Source organism: Python bivittatus, unplaced genomic scaffold (assembly GCF_059951505.1).
Source record: "Python bivittatus isolate LINGU-HERP-01145 unplaced genomic scaffold, Pbiv_v1 ctg000560_np1212, whole genome shotgun sequence".
Classification (NCBI taxonomy): Eukaryota; Metazoa; Chordata; class Lepidosauria; order Squamata; family Pythonidae; genus Python; species Python bivittatus.
This window is the reverse complement of record NW_028277083.1, coordinates 341,496-361,170: the sequence shown is the minus strand read 5'-3', so window position 1 is coordinate 361,170 and position 19,675 is coordinate 341,496. Positions and strand designations below refer to the sequence as shown.

General features: G+C 61.8%; 2 protein-coding genes across 3 annotated transcripts in view; one reads left to right on the top strand and one right to left on the bottom strand.

Annotated features, from left to right (window-relative positions):
• CORO7 (coronin 7) overlaps positions 1–333 on the top strand; it is a 40,233-nt gene extending 39,900 nt beyond the window's left edge. Inside the window, exon 36 of the mRNA XM_088147759.1 lies at positions 181–333. Coding sequence (XP_088003885.1) covers positions 181–267 — 87 coding nt within the window. The 3' untranslated portion in view covers positions 268–333. The remainder of the gene's footprint in view (positions 1–180) is intronic.
• Positions 334–975: 642 nt separating this feature from the next.
• GLIS2 (GLIS family zinc finger 2) lies at positions 976–15,551 on the bottom strand. 2 transcript variants are annotated; one of them, XM_088147830.1, is made up of 7 exons: positions 14,198–15,551; positions 5,709–5,956; positions 5,423–5,505; positions 4,542–4,718; positions 4,300–4,433; positions 3,683–3,801; positions 976–3,418 (listed from the first exon to the last, which is right to left on the bottom strand). In XM_088147830.1, exons 2-7 carry the CDS (start codon positions 5,881–5,883, stop codon positions 2,613–2,615), a joined length of 1,494 nt encoding a protein of 497 aa, XP_088003956.1. In that variant the 5' UTR covers positions 5,884–5,956; positions 14,198–15,551; the 3' UTR covers positions 976–2,612. The 2 variants fall into 2 exon arrangements, with proteins under 2 accessions (XP_088003956.1, XP_088003955.1); XM_088147829.1 differs by having other exon boundaries at positions 5,423–5,598; positions 14,198–15,550.
• Positions 15,552–19,675: the final 4,124 nt, after the last annotated feature.

Here is a 19,675-nt window from a genome sequence, read left to right as displayed (position 1 = left end):
AAGTCTGCCGTGGCTCTCCTCTCCCCCTCCACCCACCCCACCTGCCTGCTCCAGAGATGCCCAGGCTTGTCCTGGGTTGTGCTGCCCTCTGGCGGCTGCCTGGTGCCCCTTAGTGCCTGTGGGCTGTCTGCCACACACGCCTCTGAATTCTCTCCCGAGTGCCAACCCTCTGCCCTGCAGGTGGTGAGAGCCAAGGAGCGGCTGGACGAAGAGCTGCAGATCCAGTCCCGGAGGGAACAAGGCCCAGCACACAAGCCAGGCACGTAGCACAACCTCTCTCTTGCACTGGCCTCCCCTCTAAATTATAGCTAGCCAATAAATTGCCCTTGTGTAGCTGGTCTCGCATTGTCTTCAAAGAAAGGAGGTGCCGGGACACAGGAGACTGCAGATTCCCACGCCAGCTCAGCTGCCCGTTTTTGTTGCTGAAGGTACAAGATGGCAAGACCTGGTTTGCCCTCTCCTTGCAGGCAGCTTCCCTGGCAAAGCAGCTTTGCCAGCTGCTCCCTCAAGCCCAGAGGTGACACGTTCCCCAGCTCGCTCTTCCTTGCAGCGAGAAGCCACTGTAGCTGGTGGCCAGATCTAAAAGCCAGGCAGCCCTTGGCCGTAATGCCTGACAGCCTGTTTCCACGCAGAACGTCCCTGGTGGCATCTCAGTTAAGACCGGGAAAAGAATCCCTTCTAAAAGTGGGAAGTTGTGGCTGGCTGTTTAAGTGTGCTGCGTTGTCCTGGATGGGCCAAAATCCTGACTGGCTGCTTGTGAGGTCTTATCTTGGTCTGTTTGATTGCCCACAACCTGGCTCGGTAGTTGTGGGCTCGCATGTGACACTAAGCCAGAATGTGGGCAGTTTGGTTTTGCTTTTGTGTGATGTCTAATCATGGCTTAATTAAGCTAGGTGGGAGGGCGTGCGAAGCCATCTTTTCTTTGAATGCCATCCCATCCCTTGACAGATGCACAGACAGCGCCAGCACCCAGCAAACATTTCCATGTACTTTATTGTTCTTGTCATAAGCATCCTCTCTTCTTGAGGACCAGTGGGTCAGATTATAGCTTATCTCTTTCTGTCTTAAAACTATACTAACATAACGGAGGCAAGAGGAGGTCGTCACCCCCAACATAAACTACAATTGGAAGGCACTTAGAAACAGGGAAAATACTGACAGCCTGGGCTGGGCAATAGAAACAGCAAACGTGCGTGCGCCAGCTCTGAGGCCTGGTTGCCCAGCAGGTTGCTTTCGGAGCAGTGGGCTGTGTGGCAGCTGGGCATACTGTGTGCTTGGGAAGCCAGCTCCCCCTGCCCAGAGGGTTCTTAATCCTTGGCACCATGCGGCCCATCAAAGGTCCGCCAGAAGCCATCAGTGGGGGCAATTGGAGTACGATGTACAGCTGGCAGAACATTTGCAGGCCCATAGAGGGAGAGTTCCCTGGGGGCAAAGTGTAGAGCGATACACCAGGATGCCCTTGTCTAGGAAGAGGGAATGGAAACATGGAGTAACCCCCCATTACAAGGAGGGCAGTCGAGGTAATCTGGGCTGTTCCAGGAGGAGCTGAGATGGTGGCATTCACCGGCAGGACCCACTTTCCTGGCATGGGGAATGGGCAGCTGCGGGGGCCCACAGCTTCTCCTGTTACTCAGGTGGATTGTTTGCCTGCCAGTGGCTCGGACCCCCACCCAGCCCCAGCCTCAGCCTTCCTTGGCCAGTCTTGAGAAGCTCACAGCCCCTTCTGAAATGTGAGGACTTTCCCTTGGGAGCCCCAACAGTTGCAACATCTCTCCTCTGCAAATGGCTCTTGTCCCTCAGGCCTGCATAAAGGGTGCCAACTTTGCCCAGGGGGGGATCCCTCCTGGGGAGAGGGGGCTCCTGCAACGTTTGCAGGACAGAAGCAGCACAGGGCCCGGTGTGGATTTGTCAGACTGAATCTCGGTCAGGGACGATTCGCCGTCTTTCCGTCCTCGCTGTTTCTGCAGGTTGTTGCACAGCTTTAACTAGGAACTGCTAATAGGGGGGATGAGCATTTCAGTCCCTCCACGTCAGGGAATGGTCTGAACAGCAGCACGCTCGTGGGGTGTGCCTTGTCAGGGAGGCCTGATCCAGGTACAGGCCGGGGGTGGGGGTGGGGGGCTGGTAGCAGCTCTTCCAGTATTAGATTGTGAACAGCAACCGAAGAGAAAAGGCCTCTGAGCCATCAGATGGCACTGCTGGCCTCCAGAAAATGGGGTGCTAGAGGAAGCAGCCCAACAGAGGCAGGGAGGCAAAGTGGGCAGAGCCAGGCCCTGCATTGGCGCTCCTGGACCATGAAGTGCTCCTAAATCTGCCCTGCCTGGCCTTATGGCAGAATTGGGGGGGGAGCATTCCTGGCTGCTACCCTGGGAAGCTGCTTATTGCTTTGCTCGGAAGAGACGGGCTCCTCTGTCGTAGAAAGCTGCAGTTGCTGTGTGGGGAGGGGGGGGAGGAGCAACCTGGGAGCACCGGGGGGGGGGACTTTCCTGCTCCCCTGCAGCAGCTCAGCGGCTCTTCCTTGCAAAAGGCCTTGCAGCGCCTGGATCCAAGGCTGGGCACGGGTGCCAGCATCCCTGGACAAGCTCGCCTTTCCCTCCCTCGCTTTTCTCTGCTTAGTTCACCACCGCTTGCTTCAGGAAAACAGACCCAGCTGGGATTACCACCCAGCCCGGGGGCAGGGCTTCAGCAGTTCCCGCTGAGTTCATGCCAGCGGACAGGTCCAGGACGCCCCCAGGGAGCAGCGAGAGGCTGTCCGTGGTGGTCCGCAGCCTGGCCAGCTCCATCCTCTCGCTGGCCTCCTTGCAACGCTGGAGCCCTGGGGACCGGCTGCTGCCTCCACCACCGCTGCCACCTTTGGTGGGCCGGGGGCTGCTCCCCTGCCCTCGCTCAGCAGTTGCCTTGGCAGAGGTGCCGGCCAGCAGGGACACCACTGGCAGCCCCAGGCTGCCCGCTGAGAAAGGGGAGGCCAGCAGGGGGTTCTTGGCCAAGTTCAAGGGGGCCAGCACGGGGCTGGGCAGGCCTGCAATGGCTGCCGTGCCCAGCCCGCCACAGGCTAAGGTGCTGAGATCCAGGGGGGCCTGGGGGAGCGGGAGGGGCAGGCTGTGGCTGCCAAAGAGGGCAGCCGGGGTGGGGACGATGATCTGTGCCCCGCTACCAAGGTAAGGTCCATCCGCCGTGAGGGGGGACTTGGTGGGAGGCTGCAGCTTCAGCAGCTCCTGCTGCTCGTGGGTGATGAAGTGCCCGTGGGCCTTGATGTGCTTCCGGAGAGAACTCGGGTCAGTGTAGCGCTTGTGGCAGCCAGGCATCTTGCAGTAGTAGGGCTTGTCCACATAGTGGGTGCGGGTGTGCTTGAAGCGGTCGCTGGAGTTGGAGTAGCGCTTGCTGCAGCCTTCGTAGGGGCAGAGGTAGGGCTTCTCTCCTGCAGGGAAAAGGGAGGAGAGATGCCAGTGGGGCGGGAGGGGAGACTGGCTCAGGGAAAGGGGCTCCTGCCCACTGTGTGGGCAGCCTTCCGGCCATCACAAGAAGGAAAACCCCAGGCCACCCATCCCGCTGCCCTGCCTGCCTCTGCCCCGGCCTGTCGGCTGGAGCGTGGCCCTTTGCGGAGGGCGTGTTCAGGAGGAACAGGCCTGTCTGGAAGGAAGCTATGCTGGGGGTGGGCAAACCACCCTCTCTCCAGGCTCACCTGTGTGGGAGCGGTTGTGGATCTTCAGGTTTTCCAACCGGGAGAAGCTTTTGCTGCAGGTGGGGCAGCGGTGAGGCTTCTCGTTGGTGTGCGTGCGGATGTGGATCAGCATCTTGTACCTGCAGAGGAATAGCGGCTCACGGCAAGGTGGCTGGGTGGGGAGCCGGGGGCCCGGTTCCTCCCCACCATCACAGCCTCTCAAGGACTTCTGGGGCCGGGTGCTGGGGGGCTCCTAGCATAAAAGAGCCGCTTCCAAACCCAAGCACCAAGGCTTCCTGCCAGGGTTTAGGTTTCCAGAAGTCAGCTGATGGGAGGGGCCACCTTTGCGGGTCGGCCTCCCCGTGCCTTTGGGCCACAGGGTCCAAAACCGGAGCCAGGAGGCCAATGAAACAGCTGCTCAAGGGCACAACCCAGAGCAGGCCTTCTGCAGGCCTCCCACACTCCTTGGGGCATTGAGGTTTCTGAGCCGGGGCCTCACGTCCTGTGTGGAAGGCCAAGCCGCTGCAAACGAAGTGTCACAGCGCCGCTCTGCAAGAGAGACTCTGGAGCGGCTTCAGGCATTTGTGCCCCCCCCCCGGAAAGCCTCCACGCCCTCCATGTGGCATGTAGAGTGTTACCTGGCATTGAAGCCCCTGCCGTGGCGGGCACAGCCCTCCCAATGGCAACAGTAGCCAGCATCCTTCTCTGGCTTCACGTGGAAGTCATTGACGTGGTCCACGAGGTCTTGCAATAGATCAAACAGCTGGTTGCACTGCAGCAGGGGAGAGGGGGGGCCTGGGGTCACCAGGAAGAGCGCAGGCCCTACAGCTCTTGGCCGAGTTGGCTGTTGTGGGGACCCCAGTGGAGAGATGCTGCTCACCTTTGTCCAGCGGCAGACCAGCTGCTTCTGCACAGCTGCCTCTGAGGAGAGCCGCTTTTCCTTGGAGGGCGCCAGAAAAGCTGAGGCGGGCAGGTGCAGCGACCCCCCCGAGTTCAGAGGCAGGAAGAACTGGAAGGAGCTGCGGAGGCTGTCAATGTAGCGCAGGGACTGCAGGTCCTGGGTGGGCAGGAGGAGGGGCCTTGAGAAGAGCTGGGACATTGGCTAGCAGCCAAGCCCCCCAGCTCTTGGTGGTGTTAGCAGAGGACCCGTTGACTTCTGTAAAGGGCAGCAAAAGATGCCCCCCCCCTGCTTGGCAACTGAGGAGGGTCTGCCCTTGCTTCCGGGGAGAAAACCACCGTCTCCTCCACCACCAATAAACGCTATTTGTGAGAAGAAAAAGCATATTCTTTTCAAGAGCTGGAAGTAAAACTGCCTATTCAGAAAAAGCTTGCTGGACGTGGCCAAAAGCCCAGGCTGGTGGGCGGCCCCTCTGCTCGCGGCCCCGGATTCCCTACTGAGCCATTCTGGCAGGGCGAAACTCAGCCTTCCTGTCCTGCTCGGGGGCTGCCAGAGGAGGGAAAAGAGAGCCCTTGCTAGTGGTCAGTAAGAGCCCTCTCTCTCCCCACCACCATCACACCACACCCCCTTGAAAGCTACCAAGGTGGTGGGCAGGAACTTCCACAAGGCAGAGACCCTCCTGGTAGGGAGGCTGTGCTGCTTTATCCCCAACCTGCCTTGTAGGAAACTTGCGGGAACATGCCAAGAAGATTCGGAAATGCTTTGGCACACACACGTGCTTCATGAGCCGGCCTCGGGATGTGTGGCAGAGTTGGAATCAATCCCCTGCTGTTCTCCACCACCCACCCGTCGCTGACACTCACACGCAAGCTGGAGCAGTTCACCAGCTCCCCACCGCTCTGCCTGTCGGGGGAGACGGACGTGCTGCCGCTGGGGGAGTCCCGGCCTGGCGGAGAAGGAGACAGGCTCAGGTCAACGGTGGGAGGCGAGGAGAATGGATAGTCCCTCTTGTCTTGGCATTGGGAGTGTGGCTGGAGGCCTGGAGGGGGTAGAAGACACGGCAGAACAGGAGAGCGAGCGGGACGTCCCACCCCCCTTTCCCACTGGCAAGGGAGCAGCCCGAGCCCCCCTTCCCCTCCTACTACTCACTGTCAGGAGGGGAGTGGGGAGAGCCTGGGCCCGCTGCCAGGTAGCCCTCGTCCTCCGTGATCTGGCACAGAGTTCGGCCCTTGGTGCTGCCCAGGGCCCAGTCGCGCTTGTCTCGCACTGCCCGGAGTTTGGAGACACTCAGCTTGAGGTCCAGGGGCTCGTCCAGGGAATGCATGGGTGGCCAGCAGCGAGGGAGCGGGCTGCTCTGGTCAGCTGTGGTGGGGAGCTTCAGGTGGGTCTTCTGCAGCCTGCATGGGAATTGGAAATGCAGGGGTGGGCACGGCTGCCCCACTTGCTCCTGATGGGCCAGGCATCTCTGCCCGTGCTGCTGCTTCTCCGACCCTTTTGTTCTTCCTGCCCCCAAAGCAGCCCTGGGGAAGACCCACATGGATGGGGGGGGTGGCTCCCGCTGACCGACTCCTTCCTGGGGTTGTGGGAGGGTGCCAGGGAGGCTCCTGGGCTGCCTTCCCCTCTCAGCAGGAAGGGGAGGGGGGGCATCAGTCACGGATGGAGGGAAGACCCGGCTGGTTACCCCATGCCCTCCTGCTTCTCCAGTTAATACCCAGGAGATTTGGGGCGTAAAGGGGGCCATTGCAAAGGCAAAGACGTCAGACCCCTCCCTCAGATCATGATTCCAGCTTTGTGGGTCCCAGCACCCCCCTCCCCCACAGGAAGGGCTCCCAATTGCAAACAGCTGCTCCTTGTTCTTGCCCACAGGCTGTGGAGCTGCAAACAGGCAGGCGGGGGGCGCTTTCCGACTGAAGCTGGAGAAAGGGCGGCCGCGAGGCCTTCGAAGCATCTTCCCGAGACAGAAAACAGGCGGGGAGGGGGGGCAGACAAGGAAGACACTTGGCCACAGGATGACGCTTGGGAGTTTAAGAAATGAGCCCCAAAACTTATCAAGTCGCATTTTCAAGGGGCCTGAGTGAAATCAGACCACCCGCCTGTTTGTGCACAGGGCACAGCTGTATAGAGGGCATTCCCAGCCAGCAGGCCTTGGCATTCCAGCCAGTATCAGCGTCCCCCGCCCTGATGATCCAGGGGTTATTCTGCAGAGAGAGGCTCCTTGAGTGCCCAACACCAGACGGGCAGAACAGCAAAAGCCAGGGGCAACGTGCTTTCAAGCGGAATCCCCCAGAGTGTCCCCTGGGAGCCTGTGGGGCCCAGAGCCACAAGAAGCCGAGGCACGTGGCTTGTGGGCGCCCAGGCCAGGCCAGCCGTGGGAAATCACTTGCAGGGGCTGCTCGAGTGGGGAACAGCGAGGGAGGCAGGAAAGGGTGCGGCTGGAAGAGCCCCCGCTGGCAGTGCCCAGCCAGCCCCTCCTCCCCCCCGTGGCGGCCCCCTCCCTACAGCTCAGCTGGCTAAGAATGAACTGGCGCAGAGCAGCTCCCAGACCGCTCCAGGGATAAACACACGCACACACGTCACGCCCTCCCGCCTCCCTCGCAGCAGGATCGCGCCTGCTGCTGACACGTGTTCCTGCCCTCTTCCTCTCCCCCCTCACGAGGCCGGCCCTCCTGCAGCTTGCCAGGGGGTGAGCAGTCTCTGCACTTGAGCACTGCCAGGACTGACACTCTGCTTATGCTCAGAGGGCACGCCAGCACTGCTTTGCTGCCTCCGGCCTGACCCAACAAACTGGTCCGTAAGCCCTCCTTGGGGGCAGCTCTGTCTGCCAGGGGCCTGCCATGCTGTTTTCCTTTGGCTCTGACCCCTCCTGCATCCCCAGCCAGCTGGGAGCACCCGCCCCGTCTGCAGCAGCCACAGCCAAGGGCAGGCACGTGAAAGGGAGGGTGCTCTTCCTTCCTTCCTTCCTTCCTTCCAGCAAAGGGGCAGGGGGAGGGAGCCAGGGCTTCCACAGGGCCCCATGCTCCTCCCTGCAGTTTCTGTGGGCCTGGCACGCTGTGCCCCCCCCCCGAGCCAGGGTCTGGGCGGCACCTGCGAACTCACCCGACCCGGATGGCGCAGGCTGGGTCCTGCTCGCTCTCCCTGCCGGCCTTGGCGCTGGGCCACGCCAGGCTGCAGCTCAGACATGATGGAATGCACAAGCACCTCCTCTGGAACTGGGGAAGGGGAGGGCGGGGGCCAGGCCCAGGCCCAGGCCCAGGCAGGCAAAGAGGGAGAAAGGAACCTCAGCAAGGCCAGCTCCCTGTCTGCAATGCAGAGGCCGGGGCGGGGGGGCATCACACTACCGCATGCAAGCAGAAGGGAGGAAAAGGTCTTTGCAGCCCCAAAACACCCACCCACCCACCAACACACACACACTCTGTGCTCTCAGGCTCAGTGGGGAGAGCAGGGCACCCACACCCACGCCATGGCTGTGGCTCTTTGTGATGCCCCCGCTCCACTTCCTGTGACCCAGCGAACAGTGGGAAACGCCACGCGCCCTGGCTGGAGGGAGGAGAGCGCGCCTGGCCTGGCTGCAGCCTAAACCATACCAGAAGCTCAAAAAGGCCTGTGACGCTGCCGCGCCCCACACCTGGCACGAAGGGTGGCTGGATTCCCCACCTGCTCTGGAGCGCGACGAGGTGGACCCAGAGAGAAGCCACAGGGCTGGACATGCACGAAGGACGCTAGGGAGAGATCAGTCCCCATTCGGCCCCCCCCCCCCAAGATACAGGCAACAGCAGGGCAGGCACAGACCAGGGGAGCCCTTGTCTCACCTGCCAGTTGCGTTTAGCTCAGGCCCAGGTGGAGATGTAGAGCCTCCCCTCCCCAGGACATAAGCCACCCGGGCCCTGCTCTGGTCCACCTGGAGGTTCCCCACGCTTGCCACACCACTCCATCTTCCGCATGGGGAGGTCTGTCAGAGCCCCTCTTTGCCCTCTGAGTCTGTTCCTCCCTGAGCAAGGACGGGGCTGGTCCTTCCCCCCCAGAAGGAATGCCCAGAGCAGAGTCCAGCCCTGCCCCGAGAGGCCTCCTGCTCTCCAGTGCCAGGTGCCTCCCAGCAGAAGAGAGACTGGCCTGCTTGAACCAAGCCCTTGTGGGCGCCAGAACCAAACATGTGGCCAGGGGCCGCCTGTCTCCCGGTCCTCCTTCCCCGTGGCCAGAGGCCCAGGGCCATGCGGCATGCATTCGGATCGACCGAGGAGGATGGAGGTCAGGGCGCCAGAATGCTTCCGTGGCAGCCCCGCCGGGCCCCGGGCAGTCTGGGGGAGGCACCACCCTTTCCCCAGGCGGAGAGTCTGGATCGCCAGAGCAGCCCCGCTGCCTCTGTGGAGTCTGGCCTCCCCCCCTGCCATATTCCAGTGGCCTCTCGTTGGATTCCTGAGCTGCTCCCAGGAGCTGGGCTGGGTGGGACACTCTGGAGGGGAAGCGGCTCCCCCGCCCCACCGCAGTAGCAGCTGCCAAACCAAGCTGGCCCCAGAGCAGAACATTCCTGGGAACAAGCCTTCCTAGAATCCAGAGGAAGTGGACCAGCGGAGGAGGCAGCCCCCACCCGAGGGCCGAGGGGAGGGGGAGGGGGAGGGGGCGGACCTCCTCCGCAGATGTGTGGAGGCACCTAACGCCCCTCCAGTGTCGGCCTGCAGCTTCTCCAATGGTCTGGAGGGAAAGAGGAATGCTAAGCCTGCCCCTCCACGCTGGGGGGGAGGGGGAGGGAAGAGCCTGGCTGTTGGACAAAGCCCCCCTCCGGAAAGAAGCCCCCACCCAGAGCTCTTCTGTCCTCTGAACGCTTGGACACTCAGCTCAGGGGAGGGAGAGGCTGAACGGCAGGCGTTTGGGGGCCAGAGCTGCCGCCGCCACCACCGCCCCCCCAGCCGCTGCGTGCCTGGGCCCAGCTCCCTGCTCCTTAATGCCTGGCAGACCCAGCCCACCACTTCCCTCCTGTCCTGACTCACATCGACCCAGCCGGGCCGGGACTGGATGTGGTCAGGAAGCGGCCAAGAAGTCTGTTTCGGTGGCCAGGCTCTCCCTGGCGCGGCAGGAGCCTCTCCTCCAAGCCCTCCTGATTCGCCAGCAGCCCAGCCCGTCCGAGGCCCGAGGCCCGCCATGTGGGACCGCACCATTGGTGGGGGAAGAGCCTGAGGAGACCACCTACTCAGCAAGCTCTGCGGCAGAGCAGGACAGCTTCGAAAGGCAGCTGGCCGTTCTACCTGGCGTCCGGAGGCTAGACCGCCGGCCGGGGGGAGAGTCTACTGGCCAGACCCCAGCAGGTGGTCCCTTGCCTGGAGGCTCCAGGCTCAGGACCGTATGGGGAAGAAGCCCACACTGCATCCAAAATCGCAAGCTGCTAGTCCTCCTCAACTTTACCTGGAGGTAGATCTGGCTTTCTCTACTCTGTTCAGCCCCTCAGGGGAGCAGAGCGGGCATCTTTTCCCAATGATGACCACCCACGAGCCAGTCAATCAATGGATTACACCCCATTAAGCCCTTTGAGTAAATATGCACGCCAGGGCGTATGTATTTTTATTTATTTGGGATGCTTCTATCTTGCTTTTCCACCAAAACAGAACTCAAGACGCTATAATAAAATACCCACAAAATCTATCTAGTTGCCTAACCTGTTCTTCCCCTACAACTTCCGAGAAACAGTTAGCATTTGTGATTAGCAAAATCAATACGAAGCAACAGCACTGACTAAATTAAAAGCGACTTCAACAAAGGGCCTGAAGCCCATCTCAGAGAGGCAGGGCTGTTGGGGGACAGCAGCGGAGGCGGAGCTGGAGCTGGAGCTGGAGGGGCCTCCTGGCTGGGGGTCTCCCGAGGCCCCACCAAATGTGCGGCCGAGGGAGGCAGAGAAGGATCTGTCCAGCTCACAACCGGCCCCAAGCCAGCTGCTCCATATAGGAGTCACTTCCTCCCTTCGGGCTGTCCAAACCACTGCGCCCCACATTGCTGGGAACTGACATAGCCGGAGCACTGGCCTTCTCCAGGCAAAGGTCCTCCTGGCCACGATCTGGGCACCTAGCGGACTCCTCCCAATCTGCCAAGGGGAGCATGACCCCACCCTCCCTCCGGCTCCTCAGCTGCAGAGGGCCAGGTGCACCCCATAGAGCTGGCTGAAGGTCTGCTCCCAGGGTGGAGAGGCCCTCCGCCTGGGCAGCAAGGCAGCCTCACACCTCACTGGCTTGCTTGCTCGGGGCTCGGGGGCCCTCCTCTGGCTGCTATTCTGGGATCCTGGCTAGGGTGGGGGAGCAACTCATGGCGCTCCCTCTAGGCCTGCCTGGAGAAGCCCCTGCTCCCACTAATGGCTAAAGCTCTCACCCCCACAACTCTGCTGGAGTGGAAACGTCCCCGAAGATCGCCCTGCAGAACTCTCCCTTTCTAGAACACACGTGAGACGCTGACGCCAAGTAGCAGAGACCTCCTCCCTGAGATGCCGAGGCAGCCTGAGACTCCCCCGCAGGAACCAAACCCCGCAGCGAGCACCAGGCATGCTTTCAAAAGTGGGGAGGGGGTAAGACTGTCAGATTCTGTTTGGCTGCTGGCAGATTCCCATTGCCTCGGCCACGGGGGGGGGGGCTGCCTTGGGAAAGCACCACACCTGGGGAAGCCGCAGGAAGGGACAACTCCCAGCTGGGACCTGAGACTGGACAGCTGTGGGGCAGCAGGGTTGGACTGTGCGGTCAAGCACCCCCAGAAAACAGCTAAGAACAGTGCCTGGGGCAGGGCTCTGTTCAGCTGGCAGTGCCCCCTCTCCTCGGTTAGCAGTTCACCTCCCTCCTGGGGAGGGCAGCTCTTTCTCTGCCCACCCCACCGCCAACTATTCCACAGCCCAAGACATCTGCCCTCACCCACGTTTGTCCGCCCGAGCACAGCGCTGCCTCTCTGGATGCAAGACATGCTGAGCAACCAGCCGGTGGTATCCTGAGTGACCGCTCCACCTGGGCAGCTGCCAGGTCCCAAGCAGTCTGCAGAGACACCGCTGCAACGCAAGGCCAGCCAGAAAGGGGGGGCGGGGAGAGAGGGAAGAGGAAAGAATGGCGAGCCCCAGGGCAAGGCGCGCATTCTACCCAGGTTGCTGAGTGGAGGGGCAGCCCTGGGAGAGCTCTGCTGGAGGACAGGCGGGCCTGGAGGGCCCCCCAGGGGGTGCCAGTAGGGCCCCTGGCCAGGAGGAGAGCCCAAAAGACGCGGCACCAGTTCCTTCTAAGGGAAACCAACCGGGAGCATCCCCAGAACAGGGCAGCACACCTGGGTCTGCGGGAGCCCAGAATCCTGGATTCAGCATGCCCCCCGCTTCGCAGTTGCAAATCCCCATGATTCCCCAGAACTAAAACGAGATCCGCAGGATTAGACCAGATCCCACTCCATAGCAGGCTGCCAGGTGGCCCACTGGAAACAAGAGACACCCCCCTGCTGATCCCAATGCTCAAAGCAAAACGTAGCCCTCTCCTCCGTGCCTCTGTCTAATGCCAAGGTTGGTAGCCACTGGGCCAAGAACGGAAGGGACCTCGGGGATCGTGAAGTTCAACCTCCTTCCCAGAGCGGAACCCACTCCTACGCCATCCTGGCGGACGGCCATCCATCCGCGTCGGCTGGCAGGAGCGAATTCCACGGGGCACTCAGGAACCGCGGCCCGAGCAAGACCTCCAGCCTTTGCAACCCTGAAGCTGAAGCAGCGCCAAATCCAGCTGAAGGGAACAGTGCTGGGGTGGGGCGAGGTGGGCCTTGTGCCCTTGGAAGCTCCCTGCCCTGGCAGCCAGGAAAGGCAGGAGCTGCTGGCACTCTGGCGCTGCCCGGGGCGGCAGGAGCTGCCGGGAGAGCTTTTGCGCCTAGAAAGGGGGTGACCATCCAGCAGAATGGAGCCCCAAGACTGGCTTTTTGCTCTCTCCTTCCCCTTCTGGAAATCGGAGGCAGCCGGAGACACGGACCTGCGGCCTCTTCAGAGCAGGCAGGCGAGAGAAGCGATCCTGCGCTGACCTATGGAACTCCCTGCCACGAAACGTGCTAATGACTAGCTGCTTCGCACCGCAGATAGAGGTGTGCGGTCTTCAGCAGAGGGTCAGAATTTGGAGACCGCAAAGAGCCTCCAAGTTCAAAAGCAAGGGGCCTCTCAATGGTGGGACAAATATCGGGGTTGGGGGATATATTCAGCCCCGCAGGTCTTACTCTTTGAAGTCTCCAGCATGGAGAGAGGTGGGGGGCTGTCAGGCTGGCCCCCCAGCTTCAGCAAGGAACGCCTGTTGCGTCTCAGCCGGGCAGGCTCCTTGTGAACCCTCCCCTGAAGGGCTTCCCTGCTCCCCCCCCGCCTCTTGGCTGCCTGGCTTGTCCAACCACAGGCAATGGGCAAGAGGTCAGCCCTGGCTGGGTGGGGAAGGTGCTCTACCGTGCCACAGAAAGGGAGGGAGGCCAGGCTGACGGGCTGGCCAGCCACAGACAGGCAGAGCAGTTTCTGGGAAAGCCCCCCCCCAACAAGCACAGGTCTTGATGCTAATTATTTTCCCCAGGATAGCAGACAGAAAATGCCAGTCCTGCGGGAGAAACCCTGTTCTGCCCCTCCTCCCGACCAGGCGAGGAAAGAGGAGGGCTCCTGGGCAGCCACCCTTGCAGCACCCTCCACCGCACAGGTGAAGTCGGGAAAGGACTGGAGGGGGAAGCGGGGGCAAGGTCAAGCCCATCTCCCACTCCGGAGAAGCCCCTGGCCTCGGAGCCAGAGCACCCCCTTGTGGCCTTCCCTGGCATCTTCCTCGCTGGGCTGCAACTCCCCAGCCATTCCCAAAGGTTGGGGGGGCACATGGCCTTACCCAGCATTTCCTGCCCGTCTCCTGGGCCGCTGTGTTTGCTGCTATGCCATGCATGAGGGGCTGCCAGCAGGGAGGGGCAGCACGCCTTGCAAGGACATTCCTGATCCGCCTGGGTCCTCTGCTGGCTCCCCCCCCCCCGCAAACCACGCATCCGTCTTGCTCAGGCCCTCCGCTCTGACAGGCCCCAGGGGGCTGCGGGCCTTGGTCTTTCCAGCCCGGCCAGGAGGTGCCATCCCGGGAGGTGGTCTGCCCTGGAAACCCCTTCCTGTCCTGGGACAGGGCAGGGAAGGCAGGACCCCTGCTTGTGGAAAGGGGATCCCCACTGCCTGGCCCCCCGGGCCCGCTGCAATCCAAACCCTCCCTGCGAAGAAGGGCTACCGCAGGGCCTCCTGGGTTCCCATGCGGGCAGAGGGAGGGACCGCAGTGCCCCAACTCAGAGACCCGGGCCCTGCAGTCGCTCCTCCCCTCTTCCCTCCGAGGCTGGCCTGGAAGGGGCGAGACGGAGGTCCGGGAAGGGGTCACTGCAAGGCAGGCAGGGGCTCTGCTCGGGGCGGAAGGTGCCGCAGCCCGCCGATCGTCGTCCGGGCGGCCTCCGTGGCCAGCGAAGGGCGCAAAGACCCCCACAGTTCCAACTGCAGAAAGAAAGGAAGCCGAGACAACGGGCGGCGGGGAGCGGCCGGAGGGACAATGGCTTCCAGCGAGTGGCAGGCGTCGCTTCGGCCGTCAGCATGGCCCCCTCCATCCCGGCCCGATCCATGGGCCCCGGCTCCCCCCTGCGCCCGCCCGCTCGCGTCCGCGTCGTCTTACCTCGGCGCTGGCCGGGTCGAGGGAGGCGTCTCCGCGCGGCTTTGTGCGCGCCCCAGCAGCTAGGCGACGGGGCGGAGGGGGCGCGGGAGGGGCGCTGGCACTTCCCCCTTCGCACGGCTCCTAGGCAGGATTTCACCTGTGGGAGCGACGTCCGGGGGCGCCTCGCCGCTCCGCCTCGGCCACCCCCACCGGCACCGATGGGGCGCACCGCCGCAGCGCCACATCTGCGCCTCGGCAGGGCGGGCGGGCGGAGGAGATGCCGCGCGAGCGAGCGAGGGCGGCGGCGGGGGAGGCGAAGGGGAGGGTCTCTTCGGCTCCCCTCCCCCGGCTCTTCGGCCGCGGGGGGCAGGTCCTCCTCGGATCAGAGGCGGTCGCCTGCTCGAGGGGAGGAGCGGGGGGCGGGGGCGGCGGAGAGGGCGTCCCTTCCCCTTGGCCTGATCTGCGACCTCCCGGCTGCGGATCTACGGAAGACTGATCAGCCTTCCGCGCCAGGCTGGGCGGAGCGGCGCCCCTGCGCCCCCCGAGGGGGTGGGCAGGGGCAGCGCGCATGCCTGCGTCTTCCGCCGGCGAGCGGCGCGGGCGAGAGGCCCCGGGCGGGGCAGCGATCGCGCTGGCGCCGTCTCCTAGCCGGCCTCCTAGCGGGACAGGCCCGGCCCGCTGCCTCTCTGGGCGCCCGAGGGGCGGGCGCTTCTGGGAGCCGTGGCCCTGTGCGGCCGGGCACCGGGTGCAGCGGCCACGGGTCGGAGGCCAGTGGGCGGCCCAGAGCTGGAACGGGGACTGGCGCGGCCGCCGCTCCGCAGGAAAACGGGTGCGCGGGCGCGCCTCCTGCGCGGGCCGCGGGAGGGACAGGGCGCGGCCCCAGCCCTCGCGGCTCCCCCGGCCTCCCTGAGCCGCTCCGGTACTGGGCTCCCTTCACCCTCGGGCGCAGGCTTGCCCGCCCCGGAGTTCCCTGCGGCAGCCCTTCCGCCCTGCCTGCGGGTGGTCTTGCGCCTTCGGGGCGCCTCTGACGGGAAGCAGCGGCGGCGGCGAACTGCCGAGCCACTCTCGGGTTCCGGCAGAGCCTCCGTGGAGATCAGCCCGCGCTCTCCCCAGATGCCGCCTCCCGCTTGAACGCTACGCCTGCTTTCGCTTGGCTGGAGGTCTGGACCGGCGGAGTGTCCACGAGGGCCCGCGAGAGGGACACTGAGGCCGGAGCCGAGGGCCGCCTGGAGCTGCACGGGAGCTGTCGTCCTCCCTGCCCCGCCGCCTCACCGGGCGGCTGCATCCGGGGTCCACGCGCCCGGACAGGGGCTCCCTTGGCGCAGACGGCAGCGCGGGCAGCGGCGGCTCCTTCCGGAGGCGGGATGCCGGGGACGAGCGGCGGGTTGCCGCGCGCAGCCGCCCGCAGAGGAAGCGCGGGGCCGGAGCGGCAGGCGGAGCTTCTCGGTGCCTGCCCGAGCTGAGACGCCCTCGCCGGGCCCAGGGCAGGGGCTCCGCGCGGCGGCTTGTGCCGGGCAGCGGGCTACCTGGGGCGGCGGCGGCAGAAAGGAGCCCCTGGGCTTCCTCCGAAGGGACTCTTCTCCTCCCGGGCGGGGCGCGGGAAACCGGCCGGCCTTGGGCTCGCCTGCTTCACGGCGGGCGGGGAGCGGCTGGCTTGGATCCGGGCAGAGCATCCGATCGGCTGCGCTCCGGAAAAGGGGTCCAAGCGCAGCCCAGGAAAAGGCGCTTTCACTCCCCGCTCCCATTCCTGCAGCCCGGCCCGGGCGCGAGCGGCCTCCCCGGGCTCCCTGCTGGGAGGGCGCCGCGGTTACTGGGTCTTTGCCGGCCACCCCTGCCTCCTGGGGGAAAGCCTTCACTCGGGCACTGCGTGACCCACAGCTGCCATCAAAGCCCAGTGAAAACCCCGTGCCCTTCCTCTGCTTTGGGGTCTCCAGCAGGGAGAGGCCTGGCTTGTCAGCTTCTCAGAGGGGTGCCCCACAGCAGCCCTGATGACTAAGGCTGCCCCCTAGTCCTGCTGGAGCAAGTCCCCCAAATGCTGCTCTGCAGCCCATTTCCCATTGTGCACCTGACTCCCAGGAATCCCCCCAGGGCCATTCTTCAGAGACTGCTGAACTCAAGGCCCAGGGCCCTCCTTGAGGCTGTAGGGGCTGCCTTCATTGTGGCGGCCTTCCCCGGACACACACATTTTGGAGCATCTGCTCGGGGTCTTCGTTGGCAAGCCGTGTAGCCTGTCACCAGAAGCCTGCTAAGCCTGACCCCCAGCACCGCAGGTGGGGTGGCTGCCTGCGACTTTCAGGAGTGGGACCGTCAGCCAGCTTCCTGTCCAGACTCTGGCACCTGCTCTTCGTAACCAAACGCGCAGCACGTGATGTACTTTTTAATCACATTTCTATTTGAATGCAGAGGCCTTTTGCCACAGAGATTCAAAATAAAGGATGCAAGATTCTTCTAGTTGGTCTTCACAACAACTTGGTGAGGTAGGTTAGACCAAAAAAGCCCAAAGGTAGAGATCTTCCTGGCAGAGGGGGACTTAAATGTAATTGACAAGCACGCTAATGCTATCTTCGGGGTGCGATGGTTTGCTAGGTATTGGATGAGAATTGTAGTGCACACAGCGCAGAGGCCATTGCTTGGGAAAACCATCCCTAAACGTGCCCCCACCTGGGGTAAATTACGATGTTCCCTAGCAGTTAACGCCATCACTTTTCAGGGTGTTCGAGGGAATCGCTGAAATTGATTCATCTGAAACCAGGTTGGAGCGTGTGGCCTCCAATTTAGATGATTTCAGTGCTTGCGCGGGGGGCTTTGGCCAGCAAACGCTGCTAGTCCCAAGCAAGAGAAACAGAATTGTTGGGGGAGTGGCTGCTGACGCCTTGTGCTTCACCATTGCTACTGCCATCGGTCCAGGTCAGGCAGCTCCTTTGAAGGCATCAAGGCCGAAAGGTGGCAGCTGCTTTTAAAACCTCCTCCGGGCTCACCAGGCAGCAGCCGAGCTAGGCAGAGGAGGGAGGGGGTGGCGAGGGAGGGGGTGGCGGCAGGACTCCAGCCTTCCCAGAAAGGGGCTTTGTTCACTCAGGTACTTCAGGGATCGTATTTAACGTTTCTGCCCTCTGTGCTTTTCCTTTGGTTGGTGGCATTGTTCTTACGTGCTGGTGATGATTCTGCCGGGCTTCTTCTGTCCTGTTTTCCTGGCCTCTTGTATCTTAAGTTGGTGATTTGTCTGCCCTACAGAAAACGTTGGATCTGGGTCAATTTAAAATGGGAGAAAGCAAATAAACTCTCAAACTAGGTGGCTGTGCTGTATTCTCTTGGCCGCAAGGGGGAGCACCTCTCCCTAGCTGCTGTGCAGACCCTCCTCAGCGACAGCACTTGTGGGGGGGGCACTGAACATTTCCCCTAAGCAATTTACTCTTCCAACTATTTCTGGGACCTTCCGTCTCTAACAAAGACAGGCTTTATATTGTTCCCCACTGCATGGTTCGGAGCGTGGGGTAATGAAGACACTGATCCCCTGCCTGGGCCCCAGAGAAAAGTGTCTGCCCCCAGATCCATATCGGATGGAACCCCTGGGAAGGCAGAACTGAGTTGGAGGCCAGGATGCCTTGAGCAGGACAGGGTCCTCCACCCCCGTCTGCATAAAGGACTCTTCGCTTGTTTCAGAGGCAAGCAGGGTCCTCCTCCAGCATCTTAGCCTCAGAGCGTGGCCCTCTGCGTACCTGTCCTCCAGCAGAGGGGAGAGGGTGCCTTGGCTACTGTGGTGGCTCCTGCCCTCTCTGAAGGGTAGACGCGGCTCCGGGACACGTGATTCTACGCTGCCAGCGCCCCCCACCCAGCCCCTACGCTTGGCGCCCTTTGCTGCAGACAGGTGTCGCTCCGCTTAAGTTGGGCCCAGGACATCTTTGGCCCGTGCTACTGCTCTGGTTTGGACAGGAGGTGAAGCAAGGCCCTGGCAAAGAGACCCAGAGAGGCTGGCTACAATGGAAAGCAATACACATATGTTTTGACAAATAAAATAAAAATTATGCCAACTTACGGTCACACTGTAGCCCCGAGGAGGATTGCAAGGAATTCTCACAGGCAAGTGGGGTTCCCTGTTGTGAAGAGTCAGTAACTTCATCATGGATTAATGACTACATTTGCACTGTCAGGCCAAGGGGTGAGTGGGCGGTCAGCTCAGATACCAGCAAGCACCTCGGCAGGATTGGGGTAATAATGCTTGTTTTGCTCCGACATCCCTTTTTATGGTACAAAGAGGAACAGCAGATGCAGAGGCTTCATTCTTCCTGACATTACCTGGAAACAAAACACATCAGGATGCCAGGGCGGCGCTGCACTTTGTTCCAAGCAATGATTTTGTAAACCATCGTTTAATAAGTAAGTTGCATTTGCTTTGCTGTGAGGGAAGAAACTGGAGTAATGCTTAGAGACCATCCCACTGCTGCCACCTCTCCATGATGGCTGCCCTTCAGTACCGCCATCTTGGGAAATCAGTTGTTTCTCTGAAGGGACACCAGCCTGCCTGCCCGCCCAGCTCTGGAAGTGCCCAGCTGGTTCTTGGGTTCTGTGCATTGAGTCAAAGGGTTAGTGTGCGCAATTTGCTTGGCTTCAGCTTAGATTGCATGAAGCTGCCCTTTCCAGCATGTTTTTCATGCACGGGGACCTGAGTTTGCCATCATTAATAGTAGCACCTGAAATCATTGGGAACTGACCTTAAATCTTGGGAATTGTAAACATATGCAAAATACAGATTGCAGTCAGGCAGGGTCACGTCAGTTAAGACTAAAATAGTGAAAAATCCATCAGAAAGGAGGAGAAATGAACTGCTCTTTGACTTCTGACCCTCAAACCTCTTTTGCAGGTAGGGGCTGCTTCACAACACGCTAACCATACTGTAATTTCTTTGGCATTGGCTAGCACGGCGTGAACTGGGGCGATTTCTTCGACTACGCCTGAGGGTTCAGTCTCTGCTGCAGTGACTAACAGAATGTCACTTGGGCATGTGTCACCACGACCGCATCCAACGCTGCTGCTACACACTGGCATTATTGCTGCAGACATGCTCCTGGACATGCAAGTTCAGAGCTGAATCCAAGAATGCTCCAAACTGCAGGCCCATCTTCCCCTCAGGGACCAGCAGCCTATCCTTTCCCTCCCTCCTTGCCGTACCATCCTTGGAAAAGCACTTCCAGAAGAGTCACCAGTGCTGGCAGGAGGCAGTCCCCCCCCCCGCTTTCCCAGCCGCCGAGACCATACCGCCATCCAGATGGGCAGGCTGCCCTCTCCAGACCAACACTGGGCCCTGCTCTGAGATGAGGCCATATGTGCTGCACCAGCCCCAGCTGGGATACTTTGGGCTTTGCTCAGCATCTGCCAATTGGACAAGGCATGTTGTGCGCAACCAGCCGGCGTGGCATGGCGTGGCACCGTGCTATGTCTACCCACAGCACTGGGTTAACTCAGTTCACCTTGGTTGGCAGGTTGTGTGAACATAATGCACAT